Here is a 25,563-nt window from a genome sequence, read left to right as displayed (position 1 = left end):
AGTTGGTTGCTGGAATTTTAACTCCAGACCTTTGGAAGAGCAGTCAGTGCTCTTTACTGCTGAGTCATCTCTCCAGCTCTTAGCTGATGTTTAAATTGGGCCTTTGTAATGTACTAGAAGTCATCTCCACATCTGAATAATAAGATGTCATTTGGTCTGGTCCAATGAGCTAGATGCAATGGACTGACTTCACAATGTAAAAACCTTGTGACTGTTTACCCATGGAGGTGCTTACAGAATCTCACAAGTTACCTGATGTTTCTAGGTTGCCTCATAAGATTTAGTTTTAAGGGAATATTTTTAAATATTCCCTTAAAATATTTAGTTCAGTAAAATAATGAGAAACTAGAGTCACAATTTTTCTGTATGAATTTTCGTATGCTTGCTTCCTAGATGTGTTCTTAAGATGGATCATCACTGTCCATGGTATGTATGAAAAATAGTAGAAATTGCCTAAACCAAGGGGGCCAGGGTTGGGCATCAGAAGCAGGAATTGAAAATGATTTTTTTTCTTAATAATCCCTTTTTAAAAAAAAAATCTTGTGATGCTGTTTTTTAACTCCAGAGTCCCAGCACATTCTTTTTTTTTTTTTTTTGGTTTTTCGAGATAGGGTTTCTCTGTATAGCCCTGGCTGTCCTGGAAGTCACTCTGTAGACCAGGCTGGCCTCGAACTCAGAAATCCGCCTGCCTCTGCCTCCCAAGTGCTGGGATTAAAGGCGTGCGCCATCACGCCGGGCTTTGTTTTCTACTTCTTACTTGACCTATTGCCAAGTAATGATGACGTAAAGCTTTCTGGTCCTCTTTCCTTCCTATGACTAAAAGGCACACTTTAATCTCCTGTCTTAGCCATCTCTGTGAGGTCAGTAACAGCAAGTATATCCCACTTCTGTACAGCTGCCAGGATGTTCACATCTCACAGAGGAGACAGCGTCGAACATCCTTCTCCCACACGCCTGAGACCACGTTTGCATTCTGATTCTGTGCTTATGGTTTGTCTGACTTTTATAATGTTACTTTCTGTATTCTTCCAGGGTGAATAACTGTGTGGGATTTACTAATTACAAATTCTTCATGCTGTTTTTGTTGTATTCTCTACTATATTGCCTTTTTGTGGCTGCAACAGTTTTAGAGTATTTTATAAAATTTTGGACGGTAAGTCTTTTTTTTGTCTTAAACATATGTAAAAGATATGTATTTGAAAGAGTCACTTAGTACTTTTTATAAGTAGATCGGATTAGATTTTATAATGGTGCAGTCAGGACTATACTTCATATAAATTGCATGTGTACTTGTAAATACATGTTTATTTCATAGATTACAAGTGTCTCTCTGTGATGCACATTGCCAAAAGAGCTGTTTTAAAGAGGTCACTACTTTGACTTGACTTGATAAGGCTCAGAATGATATCCTTGGGCCAGACTAATACTTGCTTCCTGTTTGCATACTTTTTAAAAAAGATTTATTTATTTATTATTATAAGTACACTGTAGCTGCCTTCAGACACACCAGAAGAAGGCATCAGATCTCATTACAGATGGTTGTGAGCCACCATGTGGTTGCTGGGATTTGAACTCAGGACCTTCAGAAGAACAGTCAGTGCTCTTAGCTGCTGAGCCATCTCTCCAGCCCTTTTTCTCAGAATTTTAAAAAAGATGTATTTTTATTTTATACATTTGGATGTTTTGCCATATACATAGATGCACCAGGTGTGTGCCTGATTCCTGCAGAGGCCAGAACAGGGTGTCAGATCCTCTGGAAGTAGAGTTACAGGAGATTGTGAGCTGACATGTACGTTTTGGGAGTTAAACCTGGGTCCTCTTCAAGAGCAGCCAGGCTCTTAAATAGCTGGAATGTCTCTCCAACCCCAGCTTCTCAGAGTTTTTAAAAATGGCAAGTAGTTGAAAATAGTCAAACGTTTTAACAACAAGGAGCTAAAGTTTGATTTATCTGTGAGAGGAAAGCATACAGAAACAAGCACCCAGTAGGGCAGTAACTGGGAGTGACCTCTGGGATGTGCTGTGAACAAGGAACAAGGCATACATGAGTGTAAAAAGTATGTGATGGTGTCTGGGGAAAGGTAACCTGTGAGTGTGTCCTGGCCTCTCTGGAAATGTTAGAGAGCTGCTGATGGTACTCTCTGCTCAGAAGGACGACAGGAGAAGAGACCTGCTGATTCTTGTTCTCTTAGGGGTGTTAGGTACCATTGCAAATGCTTATATATTCAGAATATGTAATCAAGTTGAAACCTTTTTAATTTGTAAATTTATATTCTTGAGGGGAAAGTAACTACAAAAGTGTGAAAAGAACTCTATCTTAGAAGTAGTTATTAATAACATTTTCTTGGTATTTGATTTTTATATGTTTATGTGCTATTGATATAATTTAGAAGTAACTTTAAAATATATATACTACCCTTTCATTAAATCTTTAAATATCTGGATATACTTCATCTATTTTTGCCCCCTGGTTTCATCAATCCCATTAAATAAAGGCTCAGTCCTGATTGTCACACTGCTGAACCCAGTATCAAACCTTTAGTTGGTAATTACTCTTGAGTTGTTGTTTGTCCTCTGATACCTAGGTCTAGAAGCAGGCAGATCTATATAACTATATATTCTTATAATTTAAACTCCATGAAGGCAAGAAATTTTGTCCTTTTCATCAGTAGAACATCTAGGATGTTACCTGGCACACAACACTGTAGGTGTTTAGTAAATGTTTGCTGAATAGTAAAATAGCCAAAGGAAGTTAGCTTAGGTTGCTCTTTCAGTTGTGAAATCTGGAATAATACTAACTGCACAGAAGTGATAGGTTAAATGAATGTAAACATGTTCTAAATGAAAAGCATCCAGTAGATGTTTGTCTGTCTGTGTGATGGTCTTAAATTAGCCAATCTAATCTAGAACTCACCATGTAACCTAAGCAGGCAGTTCTCCTGCCTCAGCCTTTGGTTTTATTTTTCTCATTGTATGTCTCAACCTATCCTGTCCTAACCATGTCTGTGTCCTGATGCCATGTTTTTATACTCCTTTCTTAAAGTGTGGCGCCTGTTGACTTACGATCAGAGTACTTAACTTTGTTAACTCTGCACGTGTAAGACTGTGCTTATTATTCATAGCCATATCTTTTTATGAGCTCGATCTTTTGTCTACTTTTTCTGATTAGTTTTATTTTCAAGATTTATTTATTATGTGTATAGGCTTCTGGCTGCATGTACACCTGCAGGCCAGAAGAGGGCATCAGCTCTCATTACAGATGGTTGAGACCCACCATGTGGTTACTAGGAATTGAACTCAGGACCTCTGGAAGAGCACAGTGCTCTTAACCTCTGAGCCGTCTCTCCAGCCCCTCTCTGATAGGTTTTTGTTTCCGTGGAAAAGATATTGATCTTTATGTATGATCTTGTTATAGATGAGACTTTCTTTAGGAAAATATAGACATCTCCAGCGATAGAAACAAAGTTCATAATTTAGGCAGCACGAAAATTGGCAGTTTCTCCTACCAGGAGCCACTGGGCATCTATAGACCTGTACTCTGTTGGCTGAGACAGGTTTGCCTGGGCCCAGGCTGTAGACAGCTTTTGCCACACAGCACAGCAAAATCTCCTGGGTGAAAGGCAGCCACAGTGTTCATGTCTATCGTAGTCAGGGTTTCTATTCCTGCACAAACATCATGACCAAGAAGCAAGTTGGGGAGGAAAGGGTTTATTCAGCTTACACCTCCAAACCACTGTTCATCGCTAAAGGAAGTCAGGACTGGAACTCAAAGCAGATCAGGAAGCAGGAGCTGATGCAGAGGCCATGGAGGGATGTTTCTTACAGGCTTGCTTCCCCTGGCTTGCTCAGCTTGCTCTCTTGTAGAACCCAAGACTACCAGCCCAAAGATGGTCCCACCCACAAAGGGGCCCTCCCTCCTTGATCACTAATTGAGAAAATGCCCCACAGCTGGATCTCATGGAGGCATTTCCTCACCTGAAGCTCCTTTCTCTGTGATAACTCCAGCTGTGTCAGGTTGATCCAAAACCAGCCAGTACAATGCCCCTAACATTCTTCAGTGTCTTCCTGGCACTGGCTCCTTAAAGATACTCCTCGTCCTCTGACTCTTGCTGAAAAGTTTCCGTTCACATTTAGCTTGTATCTTCTAAACACATTTTGTTTTTCTCAAAGTTTGCTATTTTTAAGCTCTTTTCGTTCGTGTTTCTGGCTGCTCTCTGTTTGATATGAGACTGTTTCCTTCTCACACCTTTATTGTTTACATTTTCACAGTTAAACCGTGATTTGGCAGAGGAATAACTGTGGCATACAAATATGTCCACATATACTCTAACACCTGAAAAATCTTAAGATGTATATGTGTTTTCTTATTATCCAGCTCTGGTGAGGCCCACAGACCTAGAGCCTATTGCTACTGAGAAGATAATTACTCAAAGGCCCCAAAGAGAACAGAAACAGCCTAGTAGAAGTGTGGGTGGCTATTCAGGGGGATCAGTGAGTGCAAGAGCTTTTGGAGTCTAAAAAGCTTTAGGATTAGCCAGTTTGAGTGATTTCAATGGATTCTTGGATGACTAAACTAGAGGATACTGCTTCCTGGTGGGAGTGGCCACAGGAATGGCAGGCTTGGGTATAGGCTCTGGATTGATTAGCATATGAAAGTTGCCCTTTTGGAGTGATGAGTTCTTTTCTAAGTACTGGCCAGCTTGTGAGGGCAGTATCTGCCCAAGTCAGTGAAGCACCAAGATCCCAGAGTGCCTGTACAAGAAGAGAAGGAGCCATGGTCGTACAGAGGGTTGTTGTTACTGCAGTTATCAGAGTGAGAAGCTGAGATTGGAGAAATTAAGTAGCACCCTAGGTCACATACTTCATAGTCTAGAAAACTAGAATTTAAGGTCAGATCTTTATTGCAGAGTCAGGTACTTCTCAAGGTCAGTTGTCAGTTAAAGCAGCGTACAGCACCGAGTCATGGAACACAGTTATGTCTTAGAGATTTTTACTAAAACTGTAATTGAGGGAGCCTGGAGAGAAGATGGCTCCTTGATTTAGACCACTTGTTGCTCTTACAGAGGGGACCCATATCTACATGCTGGCTCACATCCACTTACAGTCACGAACACGGTTTACTTACATATATGTGTACACAAAACCCACTCATTAAAATCAAGTCCTAAAAAATGTGTGGTTTTTAGACTTTGAGCAAACTTCATCTGGCATCCTCTGCACACCTTTAACCCCAGCCCTCAGGAAGCAGAGCAGGTGATCTCTCTGAGTTTGAAGCCAGCCTGGCCTACAGAGTGAGCTCCAGAGTAGCTGGAACTGTATGTGAGACCTTGTCTCAAAACCAAAACCTGATCAGCTTCTGCTCAGGGATAGATTGTGAGCATCTGGGCCTTGGCCTTTCAGCAGCATCAGGGGGATGCAGCCTAGCACTGTCCAAAGAAAGTGCTTCCTCGTGGACTTCCACAGAAACAAGTTTTAGACAAATCAGAGTTAGTGAGTTTACTGAGTAGAGAGAAGATATCGTACATACGTGCTTTAGAATAGCAGTTCTCAACCTGTGGGTCATGACCCCTTTGGGGGTCAAATGATTTTTTACAGGGGTTGAATATCAGATATCAGTCAGATATTTACATTATGATTCATAACACTAACAAAACTATAGTTACAATGTAGCAACAAAAATACTTTTATGCTTGGGAATCACCACAATAAATATGAGGAACTGTATTAAAGGGTTACAATATCAGGAAGGTTGAGAATCACTGCTTTACAGTTAAGCACTGGTGGTGAAAGAAGGTCAGGAAATCACATCGTGCTCTCAAGGTGTGGATGTGGGTTCTCCAGTGTTACATGTAGATAGCCTTGTGATGGTTGCTTGTGATTTTGTGGCTAAGTTACATTATTTGAAAGATGTAATCTAGAAGAGTTTAAGATGAAGCCAAGTTGAAAATTTTGCTAGAGTGTAATTAGTAAAACAAAATGGAACCAGCTTAGTTATCTCTCTTAAAGAATATGCTTCTGTAAGTTTGAAGCTAATGTGGTTTCCATTGCAAGTTCTAGGCCAGCCAGAGAGCTACATGGTAAGACCCTGCCTCTAAAACCAAAATGAAATCTTAAAAGTAGTTTTTGAGGTGTACTTTTTTAGACTTAGGGCTGACAGGAGAGTGCTAATACAGATAAATTAGAGGTCACAAACATTGTGTCCAAAATATGCAAAGTTTTAAACATCTTTTGCTGAGGTAAATCTCCAACCCAAATATTCCCTGACAATGAAAACACGACTCAGTTAATATGAATACATCCTGTGCACCTAGATTGGGCAGATCTACTGATACACTGCCATCTTCCACATCTATGAGACCCCTTAGAACTTGCGGTTTCTTCAGGCCATGTGCTTCTGCTCCACTTGTCTTCCTCCTCTTCCTCCATGTCCTCTCCCTCTTCCATTTTCTTCACCTTCCACTCCACCTTCCCTTTTATCTGCCCAATCATCAACTCTCCTTTATTTTACAAATTAAGGTGGGAAGCAGGTTTACAGGAAATCACCTGAGTGCTGACTCATTCCTTGTTCACAACCCCTCACAGGAGAAGGAATTAACATCAAATATAATTAGTCCCTGAGCTATTCATAACAATCTTTGTTTGAGAGTAAGACAAGCCTCTGTTGGTAAAGTTTCTGGACTCTCAGTCAGTACAGGGTGAAAACTGGACCTCAGGGTTAAGCAGCCAATCTACCTTCCCATACCTGGACACTTGAAATAGAGTAGATTGCATATTAGAGTGAGTGGACACGATGGAGCTCACAGTGAAGGGAAGACATGAACCAAGGCAGAAGGGAACTGGTAGATGTTTGAGGGAAGGAAGAACCTTTAATCTATAGGTGTCAACTGGAGTGTTTTGGCTACACTAAGGGAACCTTTTCTCTATGTATTCTTGTCCTGGAACTCAACTATAGGCCAGGCTAGACACAGAAATCTGCCTACTTCTGCTTCCCAAGTGCTGGGATTAAAGGTGTGCACTACCACCACCCAGCTCCTAGGGATCTTTTTATACCTAAATTAGACTCAGGAAGGATACTAAGGGAAAGCCCAGGATTCTGGTAGGGCTAAGTGATAGAGGGACCTTCGAGATCTCTGGTGTTAGAAGAGTGAGTGTGCGTCTCGTGTCTGTCTGTCTCCAGAAAAGTGGGAAAAAGTGATATGCTATGACTTGTAAAAGTTGCTGAGCTGAGTCAGAGGCTGCCACTGTCTCCCCAGTGAGACAGGCAGCAACAGTGAAGTTGCTGAGTCATCAGGTCTCATTTCTAGAACCACTAAGAACCCAGAGGTTAAAGAGTTACATACAGATGTGCGTTGTAAATGTTAATTAGTTCTTTTAGACGAGAGTGTCTTTTATAATTAGATGGGAAAGTGCATGTTTAGAGGGGCTCTGAGATGTGCTTGAAGAGAGAAATGTTTTTACTTGTTTTTTCTTATCTTTTGGGAAAATGTAGATCCTAAATTAGAGGGCAGCTTCTTATATTCTTTCCAAATGCACACAACTGATAAAGCTTAGTTTCCAGGGTAAGGATTTTATAACTTAATTTTCTTAATGCATTGTCTTTGTTTGCACAAGCTTTGCCGCAGGAAATCTACAGAGAATTGCCCAAAGGTAAAACACATTGTTGCCATGACATCCTCATCATCTTTTACAGAGTGAATGTATGTAATTAAACTTTGCTCTACAGTTGGCAAGACAGACTATTTACTGTGTTTTAAATGTGTAGTGGTTTCTCTGGGGAAAAAGAGAGGTATCAGAATAATGCAAGATTGTGGGGGAGATGATGTTCAGTGATCAAGCTTTTGAGTCCACAGGTTCAATCTCCAATACACACACACACTAACAGATTTTCAGTTAAGTCTGTGTGTAGTGTGTTATGTGTGTGGTATATGCACATGAGTGTGCAGGTGCTCACACATGTTGGGGGACATAGTGGATATCTTCCATTTGCACTTTAGTGCCTTGAGACAGGGCCTCCCACTGAAGCAGAAGCTCTCTGACTAGCGAGTTTCTTGGTCTGCCTCTCTCCGACCTTTACATGGGTGTGGGTAGCCATTCCCACTATTTATGTGAGTGCTTCCAGAAAAAAATACCTATAAAATACCTCCTAGCTTTCTAACCCCCCTGTTAAACACTTTTTGTTTTAAATTAAAAATTTTAAATTATAGTTGTGCGTATGATGTGTGTACATGCATGCAGGCACATGTGTGGAGGTTAAGTTTGGAAGCCAGTTCTCCTTTAAACATGGGTTCTAGAGATAGAATTTGGGATGTTGGGCTTGAACAAGCATATTTTAACCTCTTGAGCCTTCTTGCTGCCCCTTTGGTCAGAAATTAAAAAAAAAATAAAACAGCTCACGTGCGTGAGTGAATTCCATAGACAGGTTTTTTTGTTTGTTGTTTTTTTTTTTTTTTTTCGAGACAGGGTTTCCCTGTGTAGCCCTGGCTGTCTTGGAACTCACTTTGTAGACCAGGCTGGCCTCGAAATCAGAAATCCACGTGCCTCTGCCTCCCAAGTGCTGGGATTAAAGGCCTGGCCCATAGACAGACCTTTTGAGCTAGAGTTGTAAGTAGTTGTGGGCCATTGAGGTAGGTGCTGGGAACCTCTGGAAAAGCAGCCAGAACTCTTTTTTTTTTTAAGATTTATTTATTCATTTTATGTATATGAGTACTCACCATTGCTCTCTTGACACACCAGAAGAGGGCATCAGATCCATTACAGATGATTGTGAGCCACCATGTTGCTGCTGGGAATTGAACTCAAGACCTCTGGAAGAGCACAGTGAGAGCCCTCCCTTTTTTTTTTTTTTAAAGAAGTCATCTCTCCAGTCTGTTGTAGTTACCCTCAACCCCGCCCCCTTTTTGAGATAGGGTCTCTCTCCATGTACTCCTGGCTATCATAATATGTAGACCAGGATACATTCCAATGTGCCTCAGACTCACAGAGGTTGTCCTGCCTCTGCCTTCCAAGTGCTGGCATTAAAGGTATGTGGTACCATACCTAGCCCATTAAATAGTTTTTAAATTAAGTAGGGCAACCTGTTTGAAAGCCTAGGAGACCTGCCGATACAGTTTTTGTTGTAGTATGCCACGGCCTACATGAACCGGGTATTTCTGGAAGGCAGGCTGGGGCTGAAAGAGACTAGACTGTGAGAGAAATAATGAGACCACGACAAATTTTCTCTGATCAAGGCCCGAGAGTTTACTAAGAGACTGTGCTTAAAAGGGGGAAGGCCCATTCCCCCCCCCCAACTCCCCCCAATCCTTGGTGCTTTGTCGCCAGGTTGTTGCTTATTCAGGAATGTCTCAGGAAGACAGGTTCAGCCTCTCTGAGGGTAGCAGCATCTTGGAGAAGAGCAGGGCAGTTGTCACTTCAAAAGAAGGCAGCCAAGTTGGAAAGCTGCACTGCAGGTGGCCCCACCTCAGTGCCAACAAGGTCTGCACCAGCCCGCTTCAGGCTGGGGGAGGCTACAAGTTTTGAGACAGTCTCATGTGTCCCAAGATGACCTTGAATTTACTGTACAGTCAAAGATGACCTCGAACTTCTGGTCCTGCTTCTTTTTTTTTCTTTTCTTTTTTTTTTTTTTTGAGACGGGGGTTTCTCTGAGTAGCCTGCCTCTGCCTCCCGAGTGCTGGGATTAAAGGCGTGCACCACCCTGCCCGGCTGGTCCTCCTGCTTATTCTTGAGTACTAGAATTACAGGAATGCACCACCATGTCCAGTTCCTGTCATGCTAGGGGCTGAACCTAGGACTCCATGCATACTAGGCAAGCATTTTTTTCTGACTGAACTACACCTCCAGCCCTTTTATGGTTTTATTTTAAGAGCAAATATTCAAAGGCTTCTTCCTAGCCATATTTCTGTAAGAAGGAATGACAGAAACTTCATTCTTCAATACGTTATGGCAACTCTTACAAATGACAGTTACCTACAAAGACTCCCGAGAAAAAGAAACAAGGATGAGAAGGTGGACATCAGCACATCTAAGAACAGGGGCAGCTTGGAGGAGAGACGTGCAGAAGTAGAACTGAATATATCACATTCCACTTGTTTTTAATGCATATATAATTAAGGAAATGGAAGTACTCATGTTCCTCTGGATGTTGAGGAAAATCTGAATATGTATATAGGGTGTCAAAGAAAATTGCTAGGGAAAGAGTCCATCTCATTTTATGGCTGAATTATTAGGTGTTTAATGACTTTAAATTATTTACTTACTTATTTACTTTATATTAATAAATAAATATGTGTATGGATGGATATTTGCCTGCTTTTATATCTGTGTACCATGTAAGTACATGCCTGGTGCCCCCAGAGGTCAGAAGAGGGTGTTGGATCTCCTAGGACTGGAGTTGCAGACAGTGGTAAGATGCCATGTAGTGCTGGGAAGAACAGTCAGTGCTCTTAACCCTGAGCTGTCTCTCCAGCCCCTAGGGACAGTTTATAAATTACTGGAGTGTTTATGGGCTCAGCCTGCTAGACCCATTGTTTGCTTCTGTAGTCATTGTTTCAGAATACATGGTCTTATTTTATTACTCTTCATGTGTGACTTTTTTTTTTTTTTTGGTGGAATCAGTCTTTATGAAGAACCAGAATAAGTTGCACTTAGAGATTCAGTATCCTTACAATTAACCCTTCTTTCTTCTTTCCTCAGAATGAACCAACAGTTTTAAATTTCCCCAGCGCAAAGTTCCACGTACTGTTCCTTTTCTTTGTGTCTGCAATGTTCTTCGTCAGTGTGCTCTCACTATTTAGCTACCATTGCTGGCTGGTTGGAAAAAATAGAACGACAATAGGTAAATAGACTAAAGTATATGGTTTTTTTTAATGACCACAAATGAACGTGGGTTGAATGTATAGAAAGATGGTAGTAGGTGATAAAGAGATGAAGAGTAACTGTGCTTGAACTTGACTGTGTTGGGTACAGTGGGCGTGAGACTGGTGTTGAAGAGAAGTGCAGGAGTGACTGTGTGTATAGGACTTCAGTGTAATGTATTATATAGCAAAACTTACCGTCTATACATTATGAGTAAAAGATATTATTCTGAATGATAGACAGATCCTCATGTTAAGGTAGTTCACTCTCAGACACAAACCATTTAAAATCCTCAGTTTATTTTCTTGCTTGGACAGAGCAGCATACTCCTGTGTATTCTTGACCCCACAGACACACAGCCTGACTGGCATATGTTCTAAAGGTTAACTGGCATATGTTCTAAAGGTTGCCTTAGAATTTCTGTTGCTGTGAAGAGACACCATGACCACAGCAACTTTTATAAAGGAAAACATGAAATTGGGGCTAGTTTACAGTTTCAGAGATTTAATTTGTTATTGTTTTAACAGAAAGCATGGCGACGGGTAGGCAGACATAGCTGAGAATTCTATGCCTGGATTGGAAGAGAGAGCAACACTGAGCCTACTCTGAGCCTCTGAAACCTTAAGGGGAAAAACTTCCCCTAAGACCACACTTCCAACAGTGCCTTACCCTATGAGTCTGTGGGGGCCATTTTCATTGAAACCACTACTACACATCTTCCATTTTTGTTTCATTTTTCGGTGAAATTTAGTGCATAGTATTTTTGTTACTGCATTTTTTCTTTTCCTTTTTTTCTAATTTTTAAAGTAAGGGTACAAAGCTGGAGTGATGGCTGATAGGTAATGGTGCCTGCTGTGTGCGGTGCTTGATGATGATCTGAGTTCAGTCTGAAAAACCCACATGAGAGAGGAAAAGAGAGCCGACTCCCACAAATTGTCTTCTGACCTCCACATGTGTTCAGTGACCCGTGTGTGTGTGTGTGTGTGTGTGTGTGTGAGAGAGAGAGAGAGAGAGAGAGAGAGACCAGTTTATGCCATGAGTTAGCCTGTGTGCATATACTTCCAAAATTATAGAAATAAGCACTGTATCAAAGAGTATCATTAATTCCAATCCAATGTAATATAATCTGATATTTTTATATAGTCTAGTTCAGCCACAGTGAGATCAAGGCCAGGCTAAGACTGTCAGAAACAAACAAACAAACAAGGATGACCTAACTGAGGGTAGAAACAGTGGTCATTCGGCCTCCTCGGCTGTTTTCCTTAGAAATCTAGATTTTCTTAGGTGAGAAGAAGACAGGGTTGGATTTTCAAGACTGGGCTTCTCGTTGCAGCCCTAGCTGTCCTGGAACTCACTCTGTAGACCAGGCTAGCTTGAAAATCAGAGATCCGCCTGCCTCTGCCTCCCAAGTGCTGGGACTAAAGGTATGTGCCACCACCTGATTTTCTCCATTCTATTCTTACTATTTTGAGTCCTTCAGAGAAAAATGTTGAGAAGCCACAAGCAATCTCCCATCTTCTCACCTTTCTTGCCTTCTATACATACCTCCTTTCCCACCCATGAGTGTCAGCCTTCCTGCAAGATTTATCTTAGAACTCGGTCTAAGACTGTCTTTTCCTCTAGATTGCCCTGCTTTTTTTTTTTTAACTCTTTTTTTTTTTTTTAAGATTTATTTATTGATTATATGTAAGTACACTGTAGCTGTCTTCAGGTACACCAGAAGAGGGAGTCAGATCTCATTACAGATGGTTGTGAGCCACCATGTGGTTGCTGGGATTTGAACTCTGGACCTTCGGAAGAGCAGTCGGGTGCTCTTACCCATTGAGCCATTTCACCAGCCCGATTGCCCTGCTTTTTATTGGCTTTTCTATACTGTCAGTCTGGTTCCATCCCGTCAGCTTGTAAGATGCTGAAGGGCTTTGTCTTAAAAAACAAAGTACAACTTTTCTTGTGATATCAGTATTTGCCTAGACCTCACTCTGGATCTCTTTACACTAAAGCTTGAAGCAGTGGTCTGTAATCTCCTTCTTTTGTCCCATTTTCCAAGCATTCTGAACTCCATTCCTCCCATCTTCACCTAAGCTACCCTTACCCCAGGACACACAGCCTCTGTCCTCCCACAAGACTAGCTGCCTTTACTTCCATACTCACAAGGGCATAGGATTCTCAGTGCTTAGTAAATGTAGGTTTTGCTAGACTAGATTTGTAGAAATTCTACCTAATCCAAACAAAAAATCCAAGTACCTATGTTGTTAGGAATATATAGGAAGTTCACCAATAAAGAATGAACAAATTCCCATTCTCCCGCTGCCTCTTCTGCATCAGACTCCATCAGACTCCTGAACCATACTGACAGGAGCATGTTATCCTCCGAGAGGCTCCACCCAGCAGCTGAAGCAGACAGATACAGACACCCACAACCAAACAGTGGAGGGAGCTTGGGGACTCTTATGGAAGAATAGAAGAAAGGATTGCCACCTCAAAGAGGATAGGAACTAAACAGGAAGACAACAGAATCAACTAACCTGGGCTTTTGGGGCTCTCAGAGTCTGAACTACCAACCAAAAAACATAGACGAGTTGGACCTAGGCCTCCCCACTCATATGTAGATGTGCAGCTTGGTCTTCATGTGGGTCTTGAACAACTGAACTGGAATGGGGGCTCTCCCAAAAGCTGTTGCCTGCACGTGGGATATGTTCTACTAGCTGGGCTGTCTTGCCTGGACTCAGTCAGTAAGGAAGTGCCCAGATGATCATAGACACTTGAAGTGCCAGGGTGGGGGAGATATCCAGCCCACCCATCCCCCTCAGAGTAGATGCGAAGGAAGGATTGTGGGAGGGGGTGACTGGGAGGGGAGCAGTGAGTAGGATGTAAAATGAATAGGTTAAAAAAAAAAAAAGGTAAAGAGCACTGACTGCTCTTCTGAAGGTCCTGAGTTCAAATCCCAGCAACCACATGGTGGTTTACAACCACCCATAATGAGATCTGACGCCCTCTTCTGGTGTGTCTGAAGACCTCTACAGTGTACTTAGATATAATAATAAATAAATATTTTTAAAAAAATTTTTTTAAAGTCAACAAGTTCCAGTGACTTAAAAATAAATTGAAATACAATAAATCAAGTGAAGTAAAATATCTTTACTAAAGGCTAGGTATTTAGCTCAGCGGGAGAACATTTGACTAGCATGTGCAAGGGCTCAGTTCCTAGCACCACAAAGTAGAATAAACCCAAAGTGTAATGTTCAAGGACTGCTTTTTTCCAGACAGTGTATGGCTGGGCATGGCAGCCCACACCTTTAAGCTCAGCACTTGGGAAACAGAAGCAGGTGCATTTTTGTAGGTTCAAGGCCAGCTTGGTCTACATAGTGGGTTCCAAGATAGCTAGAGCTACACAGAGAGACCCTAGTTATTTAGTTATTGATTCATTTATAAACAAATAAATGTAATATTAGGTAATTACTTGGGCCTTTCATTTTGGAGGGTTAAAATTAAAATATATTTTCATCAAGTAAGTCAAATTTATCTTTTTTAAAGTAGATTTTATGTTAATTAACATAATTGTGTATATGCTGAGATATCTAGAATGTAACAATCAGATGGGGATAATTAGGACAGTTGCCATTTCAGATGCTTATCATTCCTTGTTACTTCCTGTCACCATTATGTTTATAGCTGTCTATGTCAAAAACATTGGCAAAAAGTTACTATTTCTCACTTCCTTCATAAGTTTAAATACACAAGATTTATTCATGTATGTATACATGCTTGAGTTTGGTTTTTTTTTTTTCCCCTTTTTTTAAACAGAATCATTTCGTGCACCTATGTTTTCTTATGGAATAGATGGAAATGGTTTCTCTCTTGGATGCAGTAAAAATTGGAGACAAGTCTTTGGTGATGAAAAGAAATATTGGCTAGTTCCAATATTTTCAAGGTAAGTTACAAAATGTGTAGGGGTCAGTGGTAGCCTCTGCCTGTAGATAAATATCTTAAATATATATAAAATTATATATTTGCTTTTTTAAAAATTAGGTACAATAAGTATACATTTGAATGGAGAATAGAAAAATAGAAATAACTTTAAAAAGCTCTTCAAAATGAAATTAAATCACTTTTAGGGATATATGTTTTTATAGATTACAGAACAGAAATAAAGTGTGTGTATAGGTGTTCTCTCTTTTTTTTTTCTTTTTTTTCGGGGGCGGGGGGTGTTCGAGACAGGGTTTCTCTGTGTAGCCCTGGCTGTCCTGGAGGAACTCACTCTGTAGACCAGGCTGGCCTCAAACTCGGAAATCCACCTGCCTCTGCCTCCCAAGTTCTGGGATTAAAGGCGTGCGCCACCATGCCCGGCTATCTCTCTCTCTTTTAAAGGTTTGTTTTATGTATGAGTATTCTATCTGCATGTACACCTGCGTGCCAGAAAAGGGCACCAGATCTCAATATAGATGGTTGTGAGCCACAATGTGGTTGCTGTGGAATAAACTCAGGACCCCTAGAGTTCTCTTAACCTCAGAGCCAGACCTTTTTTTTTTTTTTTAAATATGAGACAAGTATCACTATGTTGCCCTGTCTGGTCTGGAACTCACAAAGATACACTGTCTGCCTCCAGAGGGCAAGTAGAAAGGCCTGGCTCACCACATCCAACATAGCTCTGCTTTCCTAAAGTCTGAACACTTAATGGGTTTTACCTGAGGTGTAAATGATATATACTAACCCTAGTCCTAACTCTGAGATCTGTAGGTGTGCTGGGTGGAGGCTCCCACTGCAGGAGCATCGTCAGGAGTTGGACGCCAGTCTGAGTTATATAATCATAGTCAGACCCTGTCTCTAAAGGAGCACAGGGCAATTGTAGGGGCTTTTCTATCTGAAAATGGCTTGCTTACCTTCATTTTTATTTTTTTTATTTTTATTTTGGTGTAGACCCCTACATGCTGCTTTACTGTCTTCTGGCTTGTCTTATTTTCTGCTGACAGATATAATCACCTTTTCTTTTTTTTTTTACTTCATATGCCTTCTTCACATACTTTTTTTTTTGGTTTTTCGAGACAGGGTTTCTCTGTGTAGTCCTGGCTGTCCTGGAACTCACTTTGTAGACCAGGCTGGCCTTGAACTCAGAAATCCGCCTGCCTCTGCCTCCTGAGTGCTGGGATTAAAGGCGTGCGCCACCACGCCCAGCCTAATCACTACTTTTTGTTAATCACAAAATCTTAATTGTGATAAAATTTAGGGTAGCTTTTTAAAAGACTTATTTTGTTTGGGATTACTTGAAGTTAGGGTTGGGGCGTTTGTTTTGTTTTGTTTTGTTGTCTATTTGTTTTGTTTCTTTGGTTTTTTAGTTTGGTTTTCTTTTGTTTTTTTGTTTTGTTTTTTTTTCCCTAGCTAAACTAGCCTTGAGTTCCGATCTGTCCATTGGTCTCCCCAGTGTTGGGATTATAGGTTTGCACACATGCCCAGCTGGGTGAATCTGTCACTGGCTTTGAAGTTCTCACCAGTAGAGAGGAACTGCTAGCAGAGTCTCTTGTGTCTCCTCCCCACCTTAGGGACTCCTCCTGGGCCTATCTGGAGCTGCTTCCCACAGCTCTGTGATACTGTCTGCTCCTGCATGTATGTGTGTGTGTCATTTTCTGTAAACCTTATTGCTATATATTCAAGTCCACTCTTTGGGTGTGCTTTATTGTTCCGTGTTTTCAGTGAAGTTTTCTACTCCTGTTGAATGAAATGCACACTATCTGGTTATTAGGATATTTTCTCTGAGCAGTAAATTTATAATTGGAGTGGGCTCTCCTTATTGTTGTCAAATACCTACTGAGTTTTTATGTGCGTGTGTATATGTGCCATGTGTGTTCCTGGTGTCTACAAGGGGTGAGAAAATGGTATCAGATGCCCTGGAACTAGAGATAGCTGTAGTTGTCAGCTGCCATGTGGGTGCTGTAGAGGAGCAGCCACTGCTCTTAACCCGCATTGTGATCCTAATCAACATTAAGGACACTGATTCTAAGTACATGTGAGTTATAAGAGAAAAGGCTGTCTTCAAGCAGTAACTTCTAAACTTAGACATCTTGGGATTTGATCTCTGACTTGACACATTTTAGTAATGTATTTCTATCATGCCTCTGAAAAGCAAATCTTAAATTGAACCTTTGTTGTTAAGTGAGTACAAAAATAATGACTATTTCTCATTGTACAGTTTGGGTGATGGTTGCAGTTTTCCAGCTCGCCTTGTGGGGATGGATCCAGAACAAGCTTCTGTTGCAAACCAGGGTGAATACGTCAGAAGGTGTGTTTCCAAGAGTCCAATATTCATTATAAGACAACCTAATGTCTGTGTTGTACATGAATGATTCGTACACAAACAGTAGCACTCCAGGAAGCAGACAGAAAAAGGGAAAAAAAATCTATTGACATTCTTTTTTTAATGGAGGACTGATATGTTAGGTGCCTGATATTCTTAGTATAAAACTTTGAACAACTCAAACACAAATGGAGCAGAGCATGTCTGTAGTGTCTAGGAAAACCAGGAAGCCAGTAAATATACTATGTCTTCATCCCAAGAAGATTCCCTTTAAGATCTCATTATATTGGTTTATACCAAGTTGAATTTTTTAAAAGAAAATTTTAACAACCACTGCCATTATTCTAATAATCATAAATTTTGATAACTAGATTTTAATTACAACATCAGATAACTAATGAGAATTTTGAAAGTACAAATGTTTTCTTACTCATAGGAAATTTCTTAACATAGTTGTACATCAGGAAAATTGATTCATAAATTCATATTTCAACAAAACAAAAATGAAAGGAGAAAGAGAGCATTAAGCTCCATAGGATGCTGACATCAGCAGGCAACTTAGCACTGCACCAAAGCCTTTGGCCCTTCAGCTCCAGCATTCACTGTGGATCTAAGTCACTCAAGTCTGTCTCTCTGGAAACCAAGGATGATGAGAGCTGTTTCCTTCCCTTGGGTTTCGAGGGTGGAGCTGGTGTATAAAGCACCAGCAGAGAGTCTGTCCCATAAGCACCTGCCCATGCTTTTCCTCTTTTCCTTCCTCCATTCCCTCTTCCCTGGTTCTCTTAGTTAGAATAATAAGTCTACGATAAATCACTGAATCATTTTTTCCCCTTAGATCTAAACTGCAGAGGTAGAAAGCAGAAAACTTGGGAGATGACAGGTAACTTTTTGTACGGGCCACAGACATAGCTCTTCACCTGTCCTTGTGCTACTACAGCTCCCGATTAACAAGTGTTACAAGCCCTTCCCACCAGCCTCTGAAGCTGTTTCTCAGTCTAACTGGTTTCTTTGGCAGTGCTGGATATACACTTTTGGGCCTAAAGAGCCATCATTGGGGTGGGGGTTGTGGGCATTTTCTCTTGGAGAGAGCCTTTTCAGAGTGCTAAGATCTCATGAGTGGCCCTCACATATTTCAGAGAAGGAATACTAATTTGCTGCTTATTAATTATTAAATATCCTTATTGAGCATTAAACTATTCACTAAATTGTCTGCTCCTTTTTCAGTATTGGCTCAAATCAACCTTTTCCTATCAAACCACTTAGTGAATCAAAAAACCGTTTATTGGACAGTGAATCTCAGTGGCTAGAGAATGGAGCTGAAGAAGGAGTCACCAAATCAGGTAATAATTCTCATCTGGTTCACAGGAAAGTCACCAGATTAAACAAATACAGTAGAAAACCAAAACTGTGTGATATTTGAGAAAACGGAACTTAGGAACCTGAGAAGCTGAATGCCCGAGGAGATTTGTTGGGAAAGGGGCAGAGGCACAGTGGCTAATTGTACTCCGCTCTCCGTTCAGCCGGCCTGTTTCCCAGCCACGTGTTTCTGTCTATAAAGAAAGTTAGCTTGGCATTGGCTAATCTGAATAGTATTTTAAGAACTTTTTCTTTTAGTGTTCTAGTATATACTTAGTTGAAAACAATTTTTGAAAAGCATTGTACTCGACGGGCAGTGGTGGAGCACGCCTTTAATCCCAGCCAGCACTTGGGAGGCCGATTTCTTGAGTTCCAGGACAGCCTGGTCTACAGAGTGAGTTCCAGGACAGCCAGGGCTACACAGAGAAACCCTGTCTCAAAAAAAAAAAAAAAAACAAAACGAAAAGAAAAAAAAAGAAAGAAAGAAAGAAGAAAAGCATTGTACCCAACTGGGTGTGATGGCACAAGCCGATAATTCTAGTTCTTGGGAGGCTGAGGCAAGAGGATCACCATTTCTACACAAGCCTTGACTCCTTGTGAAACCTTTCCTAAGAATGTAGGGAGCTTTGTAGTCTTTACAGAATAATGTGGACAAGACTTTAGCCTTTCTTACTGACTCGCTTTGTGAGGTGTGAGTGCAGTGTAGAACGGCTGCTCAGACTAAGTAGACTCTCTGGTCAGAACTGGGTTTGCAGTATTATCTGACCACTTACCTCCCAGGACAAGTCCAAATCCTGTCTCAGGCTGTCTCAGGTGCTTCTTGATTCCAGTGGTTATATGGCCGTCAGTAATGTGGGTGCATTATAGGAAACAGTTTGAGATACTCGCATCAGCTCACAGTGACTTCAGGAAGTATCCTGTGAACTGTCTGAACGCCTCTGATCCTTGTGCAGAGGGCAGGGACTCATTAGAGCTTTGAGAGGCATTTAGAACTTTTCCCTTACCAATCTTGGTGGCACACCCTTGTATCACTGTACTCAAAAGCTGAACTGAAGGATTTCCATGGATTCAAGACCAAACTGGGCCACACAAAGTGAGAACCTAGTGCCAGAAACAGCACATAAAGAACTACAGGGAATCTGTTAGTCAGTGTTGTAGGGTCTTTAAGATTAGTCAGGTCCTAGGTAAGGTAATGGGGAGAGGTGTTTCCTGGACTTCTTAATTACAGCTGCTTAACATCCTGAACATCTTACATGTTCACACAGCAAGCAGAAGAACAGCTCTAACACACCGCACTGACACCTGTGTTCTACCTCTTCACACTCACATGTTATTCTTAATGTAATAAGCTTCAGCATTTCACGAGAAACTTAATACTTCTGTCTTATAATTAATTATATGTTTACAGGGACAAATAACCATGTTACAGTGGAAATAGAAAATTGAGTACTACTTGTTCATAACTAACCATTTGATGAGTGCAAGGTAAGACAATATAATATCCTTTGGCAAATGTAGTTTATTTGCATATTTCATCTCAAAACAAATTTTATTTTTTTTTCAACTATGACACCCAAATCAAACAGTTCTGTCCTATGATTCCAAATATGACTTCTTCCAAAATCTCATTTTCCTTATTACTTCTAACACAGTGTTACTAACAGTTTGTTGGTGGATTAATGAAAAAACCAGTTGATAATGAAAAAGAGTGGTTTTTCGTTATTTGAAGACGTTTGCTCAAGTGGAGATTGACAACAGGCTTCTGGATTTATTGATGATAGTTTTGTAAGACACAGCAACAAAGTATTGTCTCAAACCCATGGCCCAGAACAACACATACTGAGCCCCTTCTTCCTAGCTACTTTTTTTTTTTCCCAGAGGATCTCATCTCTGGTCTTCCAAATGTGACATCTGCATCCTGCACTCTAGGCTTATCATGAGGTCAGGTCTTTGACGAGGACTCAGAGCCTATGCAATGATAGAGACAGGCCCAAGGCCAATGACAGAGTGAGATCCAGGCTCCAAGTCCCACATCTGGCAGAATTGGCTACACTATGAAGAGAAGCTCGCTTGCAGGGTCTACATATTGAGCACACTCCTGTCCATCCCAGGCACTTGGAGCTAAAGTTACCAGCCAGTGAATCCTGCATCTGTACTGCTTATGTAGTCAGAGAATCCCCAGTGTGATAGGCCGATGTGAGGTGTCCAAGCAGGCAGCAGGGTGCGCTGAAGGCAAGTAGAAAGCTTGCTTGTTCCCTTCTTCACTGCTAACTGGAGTCTGTATTATTGTAGTAGAACTCAAGAATTTGATTCCTAACTTGTTTATCCACAGGACCATTTATTAAATATCTTAGGAAATGAAAAATTGGCTTTTAACTAATAATTCAATTTCTGTCTTTTGTAGGTATATAAAAACACATTTTGGACTATTTTCAATTTTATTTGCAAGAAAATGATGGATGGAATGAAATATTTGAAGTATAACAGAAGATATATTTTTAAAAGGAGATGTTTGTACAGTTTGATGGATCCACAGAAGCACTGCAGAGCAGAAAGATGCCTTAATTTTTAGTGTCCATTTGTGTGACATTGCCTCACAGCTCAAAAGTGACTTAATTTTCCTTTGGAAGTAACACCTGTTTTACAATGCTATTACGTGTTAACATGCCATATGTATTTTAAACATCTGAGTTACAACATTAGAGCTATTTCTTAGTATCCACATAAATTTTCACCCCAAAAACACAAACTAAAAAGTTGTCTGTGGTGAAGTATACCTAGGGAAAACGGGGGCTAAAAATGATACCCAAATCACTGATTCTTGTGCTGTATAAGGGAAAGAAATACTGCTTTTTTTATTAGATGTTTACTAATTTATAATTACTGTTTTATACTTTTCAACATTTTAATAAAGATTTTTTAATTATTGGCTATAAAATAACACTCAGAAGGATTCAGATACCTAAATATAATAATTTAGAACATTGAAGATATTAATATAATTCAGTGAAGGTTTAGTTAGAAGCATTAATACTTCTAATTAGTACTTTTAAAAGCCAAGTGGCACATGCCTATAATCCCAGCATTCAGAAGGCTGAGGTAAGATTCAGTGATTTTTGAGTCTAGCATTGGTTGCATAGAGACCGTATCTAAGACACAGAATAGTACAACCATGTGGTGTAGGTGTAGTGTGAGCCCAAGGCTCAAAGGAAACAACTACATGTTGGTATTCTCTGCTTTTTAATTACTAGTTGTTGAGTGTTCAAGGGAAGTTTTTATGGGCAGGAAAGCACAGAGGTTCACGTGCCATCCAAAGACCTAACACATATATGAATAGGTGGGAGTGACTAGAAAAAAAAGAGAATGAAAGAAGAAGTATTATAAAGTAAACAAATTTTCATCCCTAAAAGTATATAGACTACAACATGCTATTAAATAGGATTTCATTTAGACAATGTCTAAAAATTACTATGGTCCTTTACAGGAATCCTGTAGCCAAGTCAACAGTGACTCAAATGCAGTTCAGATAAGGATGAAATAAGTAAAACAAAACCACGATGTCCCAGGCTTGGGCTGGAGAAATGTCTCAGTGGATAAAGGCCCTTGCGCTCAGACCTACAACCTGACATCAGCCACATTCTGGAAGAAGATACCTAACTCCCACACATTGTCCTCTGGCATTTACATGTGCACTCTGGTGCACACAGGCTCTCTTTTTAACAGATAGTATGTTTTTAGCATCTAGTGGCTTTAATAGAAATAGCTATATTTAGGAGATTAGTCCACTGGTCCATCAAATGGCAATGTAGAGGCACTATTTTTGGTTTATACAGTTTATCAAAGAACCACGGGGCGTGGTGGCACACGCCTTTAATCCCAGCACTCGGGAGGCAAGAGACAGGTGGATTTCTGAGTTCAAGGCCAGCCTGGTCTACAGAGTGAGTGCCAGGACAGCCAGGGCTACACAGAGAAACCCAGTCTTGAAAAACCAAAAAAAAAAAAAAAGAAAGAAAGAAAGGACGAAAGAAAAGAAACAACCCCAAATGATTGCTTGAGGTGGACCAGCAGAGAGACGTCTCTGATGTGCTGCTGTCTAGGATGTGGCTATGCAGTGTCTTTGTGTGCACAATAGGATTGTGGAGGAGAGGGCATCCTGCATGAGTTGGACTGTAGGACTCCCCACATTACCCAGTGTTGAAGTTTGCAAATAACCTTGCTTTTTATTTACCCACCAAGTAGCTCTCAAGTCCTCTGAATATCAAATATTATACTAAAGATAGTGCTGTGATTTCCTAATCCTACATAAATCAAGATCGCTGCTGTTCTAACTTTGCGATTTGGGAAGTTTACTGGATTCCCATTGACTGCACTAATTATGAATCTTAAGTAACTTTCCCTTTGGACCAAAGGAGTGAGTCAGCTTTGGCACCATGGTTTAAAGTTGTATGTAGTATGAATTCCTCTTCATTGCAGCTCTTTTGACGTTCATTCTATAAAAACAATGACTTAAGAGATGCCAGTTACTGCTAGGCATGCTGGAGCCTGCTGGCCATCTCAGCACTTGGGAGTCTGAATCAAGTTGGTCTAGTTCATTCTCAGCATCAACAGTAGCCTGTGCTGCATGAAGCCTGTGCTAAACAACCCGAGAGGAAAAGAAGATCAATTACTAACCAGAAATACAACTTCAATTTGGTAGTGTGCATGCTACTTTCAGAAATATTCTAGTATTTCAGTGTTTCTATATTTATATCAAGGGATTTGCATGCACCTGGCATAATTTGCCCCTTTAACATACTATTATGTAGAAGTATCAAATTTCTGAGTTGTTTATTAGCATAGTAAAACCATTTCTAGTTTTCCACTTTGGTAGCCTTTATAGCCAGCTTTTTGCCACATTCTAAAATATTTAGCTGCCTTTTGTTGTTTTGGTTTTGTTTCATTTTAGTGCTGGGAATCAAATCCAGGGCCTTCTGCATACTAGGCAAGTCCTCTACCACTGAGCTACATCCCTGGCCCAAGCTGAAGCTGTTCATACGTGTCAGTGAGCCATTCATTAGGGACCAGCAAGTGGTATGGGAATCAGGGAAAGGCTGGATGTTTAGTATGTGAACTGGCATTGAGTCTGCTATCAGTGGGGGGAGGGGGGGGACTACCTTGAAACAAAGCTTTGCCAAAATTTCAAACACTTGAACATTTGTGAAGAAAATGGAGTTGAATTTCAGGTCTTGCCCTTGCCATTAAAAACATCAGACAGGAGACTTGGTTTACCTGGGTACAGAGGTACTTGACTGTTGAGTACCTGCGGCACCTGACCCTGTCACTGTGCCAACCAAAGCAGCTGCAGTGTACCAGCTATTGACATGAACATGTTTACAAAGTTGAGTTTTGTCTTCATAAAAGAATGATTTTTAAAAAACTTTTTACATAGTTATGACTCAATGTGTTTAAAGCATAACAAGTTAGCTTAAATATATGGTCTTTACTTGAATTTTAATTCTTACAGAAAGCAAATTTTGACTGTTTACAGGAATGCTTGAAATGAGTCAAGAGATCTCTAATTCTCTCTGAAGCAAAACTGTTACAGGCTTAGTGTTAGAGCCTGCGTATTTGCGGCATTGGATAGGCAGTAACTCAAACTACGTTTCGCTTACATCTTGTTCTATAAAGTAGTACTTTTGCGTGGATAAGTATTTTTAACTGATATTAAGAAATCATATTTTTGCATTTCAGTCAAACTAGTAAGAGCATATGTAAAAGTACAAATAAGATATAAATCTGAAATTCATGTTTCATATGATCTAAGCTGTATTTTTAAATTCAAATTTAAAATACAATAGAGATTCAGAAAGGTCCATATTTTTCTAATGACTTCATGCTATATTATTTTCTTGAGTTACGTAAAGCAAGGAATTGTATTTGTATTAAGGAGCTAAGGAAGCTGTTAGTTTATTATATTTGTACATGATTACAGACAAGCCTATGCCCATTTAAAAGAAGAGATGGATACTGTTTAAGGTGATATTTAATGTTTTTCTATAAATAAGTTTGAGAGATCGTTTGCCTTAGTTGTCTTATCAGTAGCATAGCCTTCTATTTATTCTCATTATGTGAACCTGGACTATGACCAGTGACTCTTGGCTCTGTATTTTGGATGGCCTAACCTACATTACTATGTGTGCATTTTTTTTCAGAAACCATAATTACTTTATTAATAAACAGATAAAGATATTGTCTTGTTTTTTAATGGTTTTGTTGCCATTATATTTGTCAAATGAGAAAATAATTGTCATTTTGATCCGCATGAAAATCTGTTACAGGTGTTGTTTAGTTCAGTGGTTCTCAGCTTTCCTAATGCTGTCACCCTCTAGTTTATCAAGTTGTGGTGACCCCCAACCATAAAATTGTTTTTGTTGCTACGTTTGTTGCAATTTTGCTATTGTTATGAATTGTAACATAAAAATCTGTTTTTTTCATGGTCTTAGGCAACCTCTGTGAAGGGTCATGACCCCCAGGTTGAGAACTGCTGGCTTAGTTGCAGAGCTTAGTAATTTCTAGAAACTCTGAGACAGTTAAATTGTAGTTTAAAATTTTATTCAGAACCTAAAAGGTTTACCGAACAGCCAGGCTATACAGAGAAACCCTGTCTTGAATAAACAAAACAAAACAAAAACAACAACAAAAACTCAAGAACCTGTAAGAACCAATAGAGAGACCCACATAGATGAACACCTTCTCTGGTGCAGTAAGTACACTGTCTCAGGCCACTCTTGGTGGTGCACAACTATAAGCAGAGGCAGGAGGATGTCTGTGAGTTGAACCTAATCTGGTCTACATAACAAGTTCCAGGCAAGCCAGGGCTACATGGTTGAGACTCTCTTGAGAAACAACCATTAGGTGATATCCCAAAATGCACAAAGACAGCAACTCTTTGATGCCACAGTCTTTATGGTTATTTAATAGTTCTTTGACCTTGTGTTCACAGCTCTCACCTAATGGTTTTTCATTTTGTATTGTTGTTTAAGATTTATTGGGGATCCCCATCCCAAGCCTCTTATGAGTGAAAGTGGCTC

General features: G+C 40.3%; 1 protein-coding gene across 7 annotated transcripts in view; it reads left to right on the top strand.

The window, feature by feature from the left end:
* Zdhhc20 (zDHHC palmitoyltransferase 20) overlaps window positions 1-24,721 on the top strand; it is a 60,997-nt gene extending 36,276 nt beyond the window's left edge. For 2 of the 7 annotated variants that reach the window (XM_029468955.2, XM_029468950.2), the window contains exons 6-14: window positions 394-426; window positions 1,033-1,153; window positions 7,609-7,644; window positions 10,687-10,828; window positions 14,653-14,779; window positions 17,033-17,122; window positions 18,362-18,477; window positions 19,902-19,978; window positions 20,898-24,721. In XM_029468955.2, the coding sequence (XP_029324815.1) occupies window positions 394-426; window positions 1,033-1,153; window positions 7,609-7,644; window positions 10,687-10,828; window positions 14,653-14,779; window positions 17,033-17,122; window positions 18,362-18,477; window positions 19,902-19,939 (703 nt within the window). In that variant the 3' untranslated portion in view covers window positions 19,940-19,978; window positions 20,898-24,721. Of the gene's footprint in view, window positions 1-393; window positions 427-1,032; window positions 1,154-7,608; window positions 7,645-10,686; window positions 10,829-14,652; window positions 14,780-17,032; window positions 17,123-17,972; window positions 18,018-18,361; window positions 18,478-19,901; window positions 19,979-20,897 lie in introns of those variants that run through there. The other 5 variants (XM_029468951.2, XM_029468952.2, XM_021182184.3 and 2 more) reach the window with 5 other exon arrangements.
* The last annotated feature ends 842 nt before the right edge of the window (window positions 24,722-25,563 follow it).

The sequence above is a fragment of the Mus caroli genome, unplaced genomic scaffold, assembly GCF_978045245.1.
Source record: "Mus caroli unplaced genomic scaffold, Mus_caroli_1 scaffold_12, whole genome shotgun sequence".
NCBI lineage: Eukaryota > Metazoa > Chordata > Mammalia > Rodentia > Muridae > Mus > Mus caroli.
This window is presented reverse-complemented; position numbering and strand designations above follow the sequence as displayed.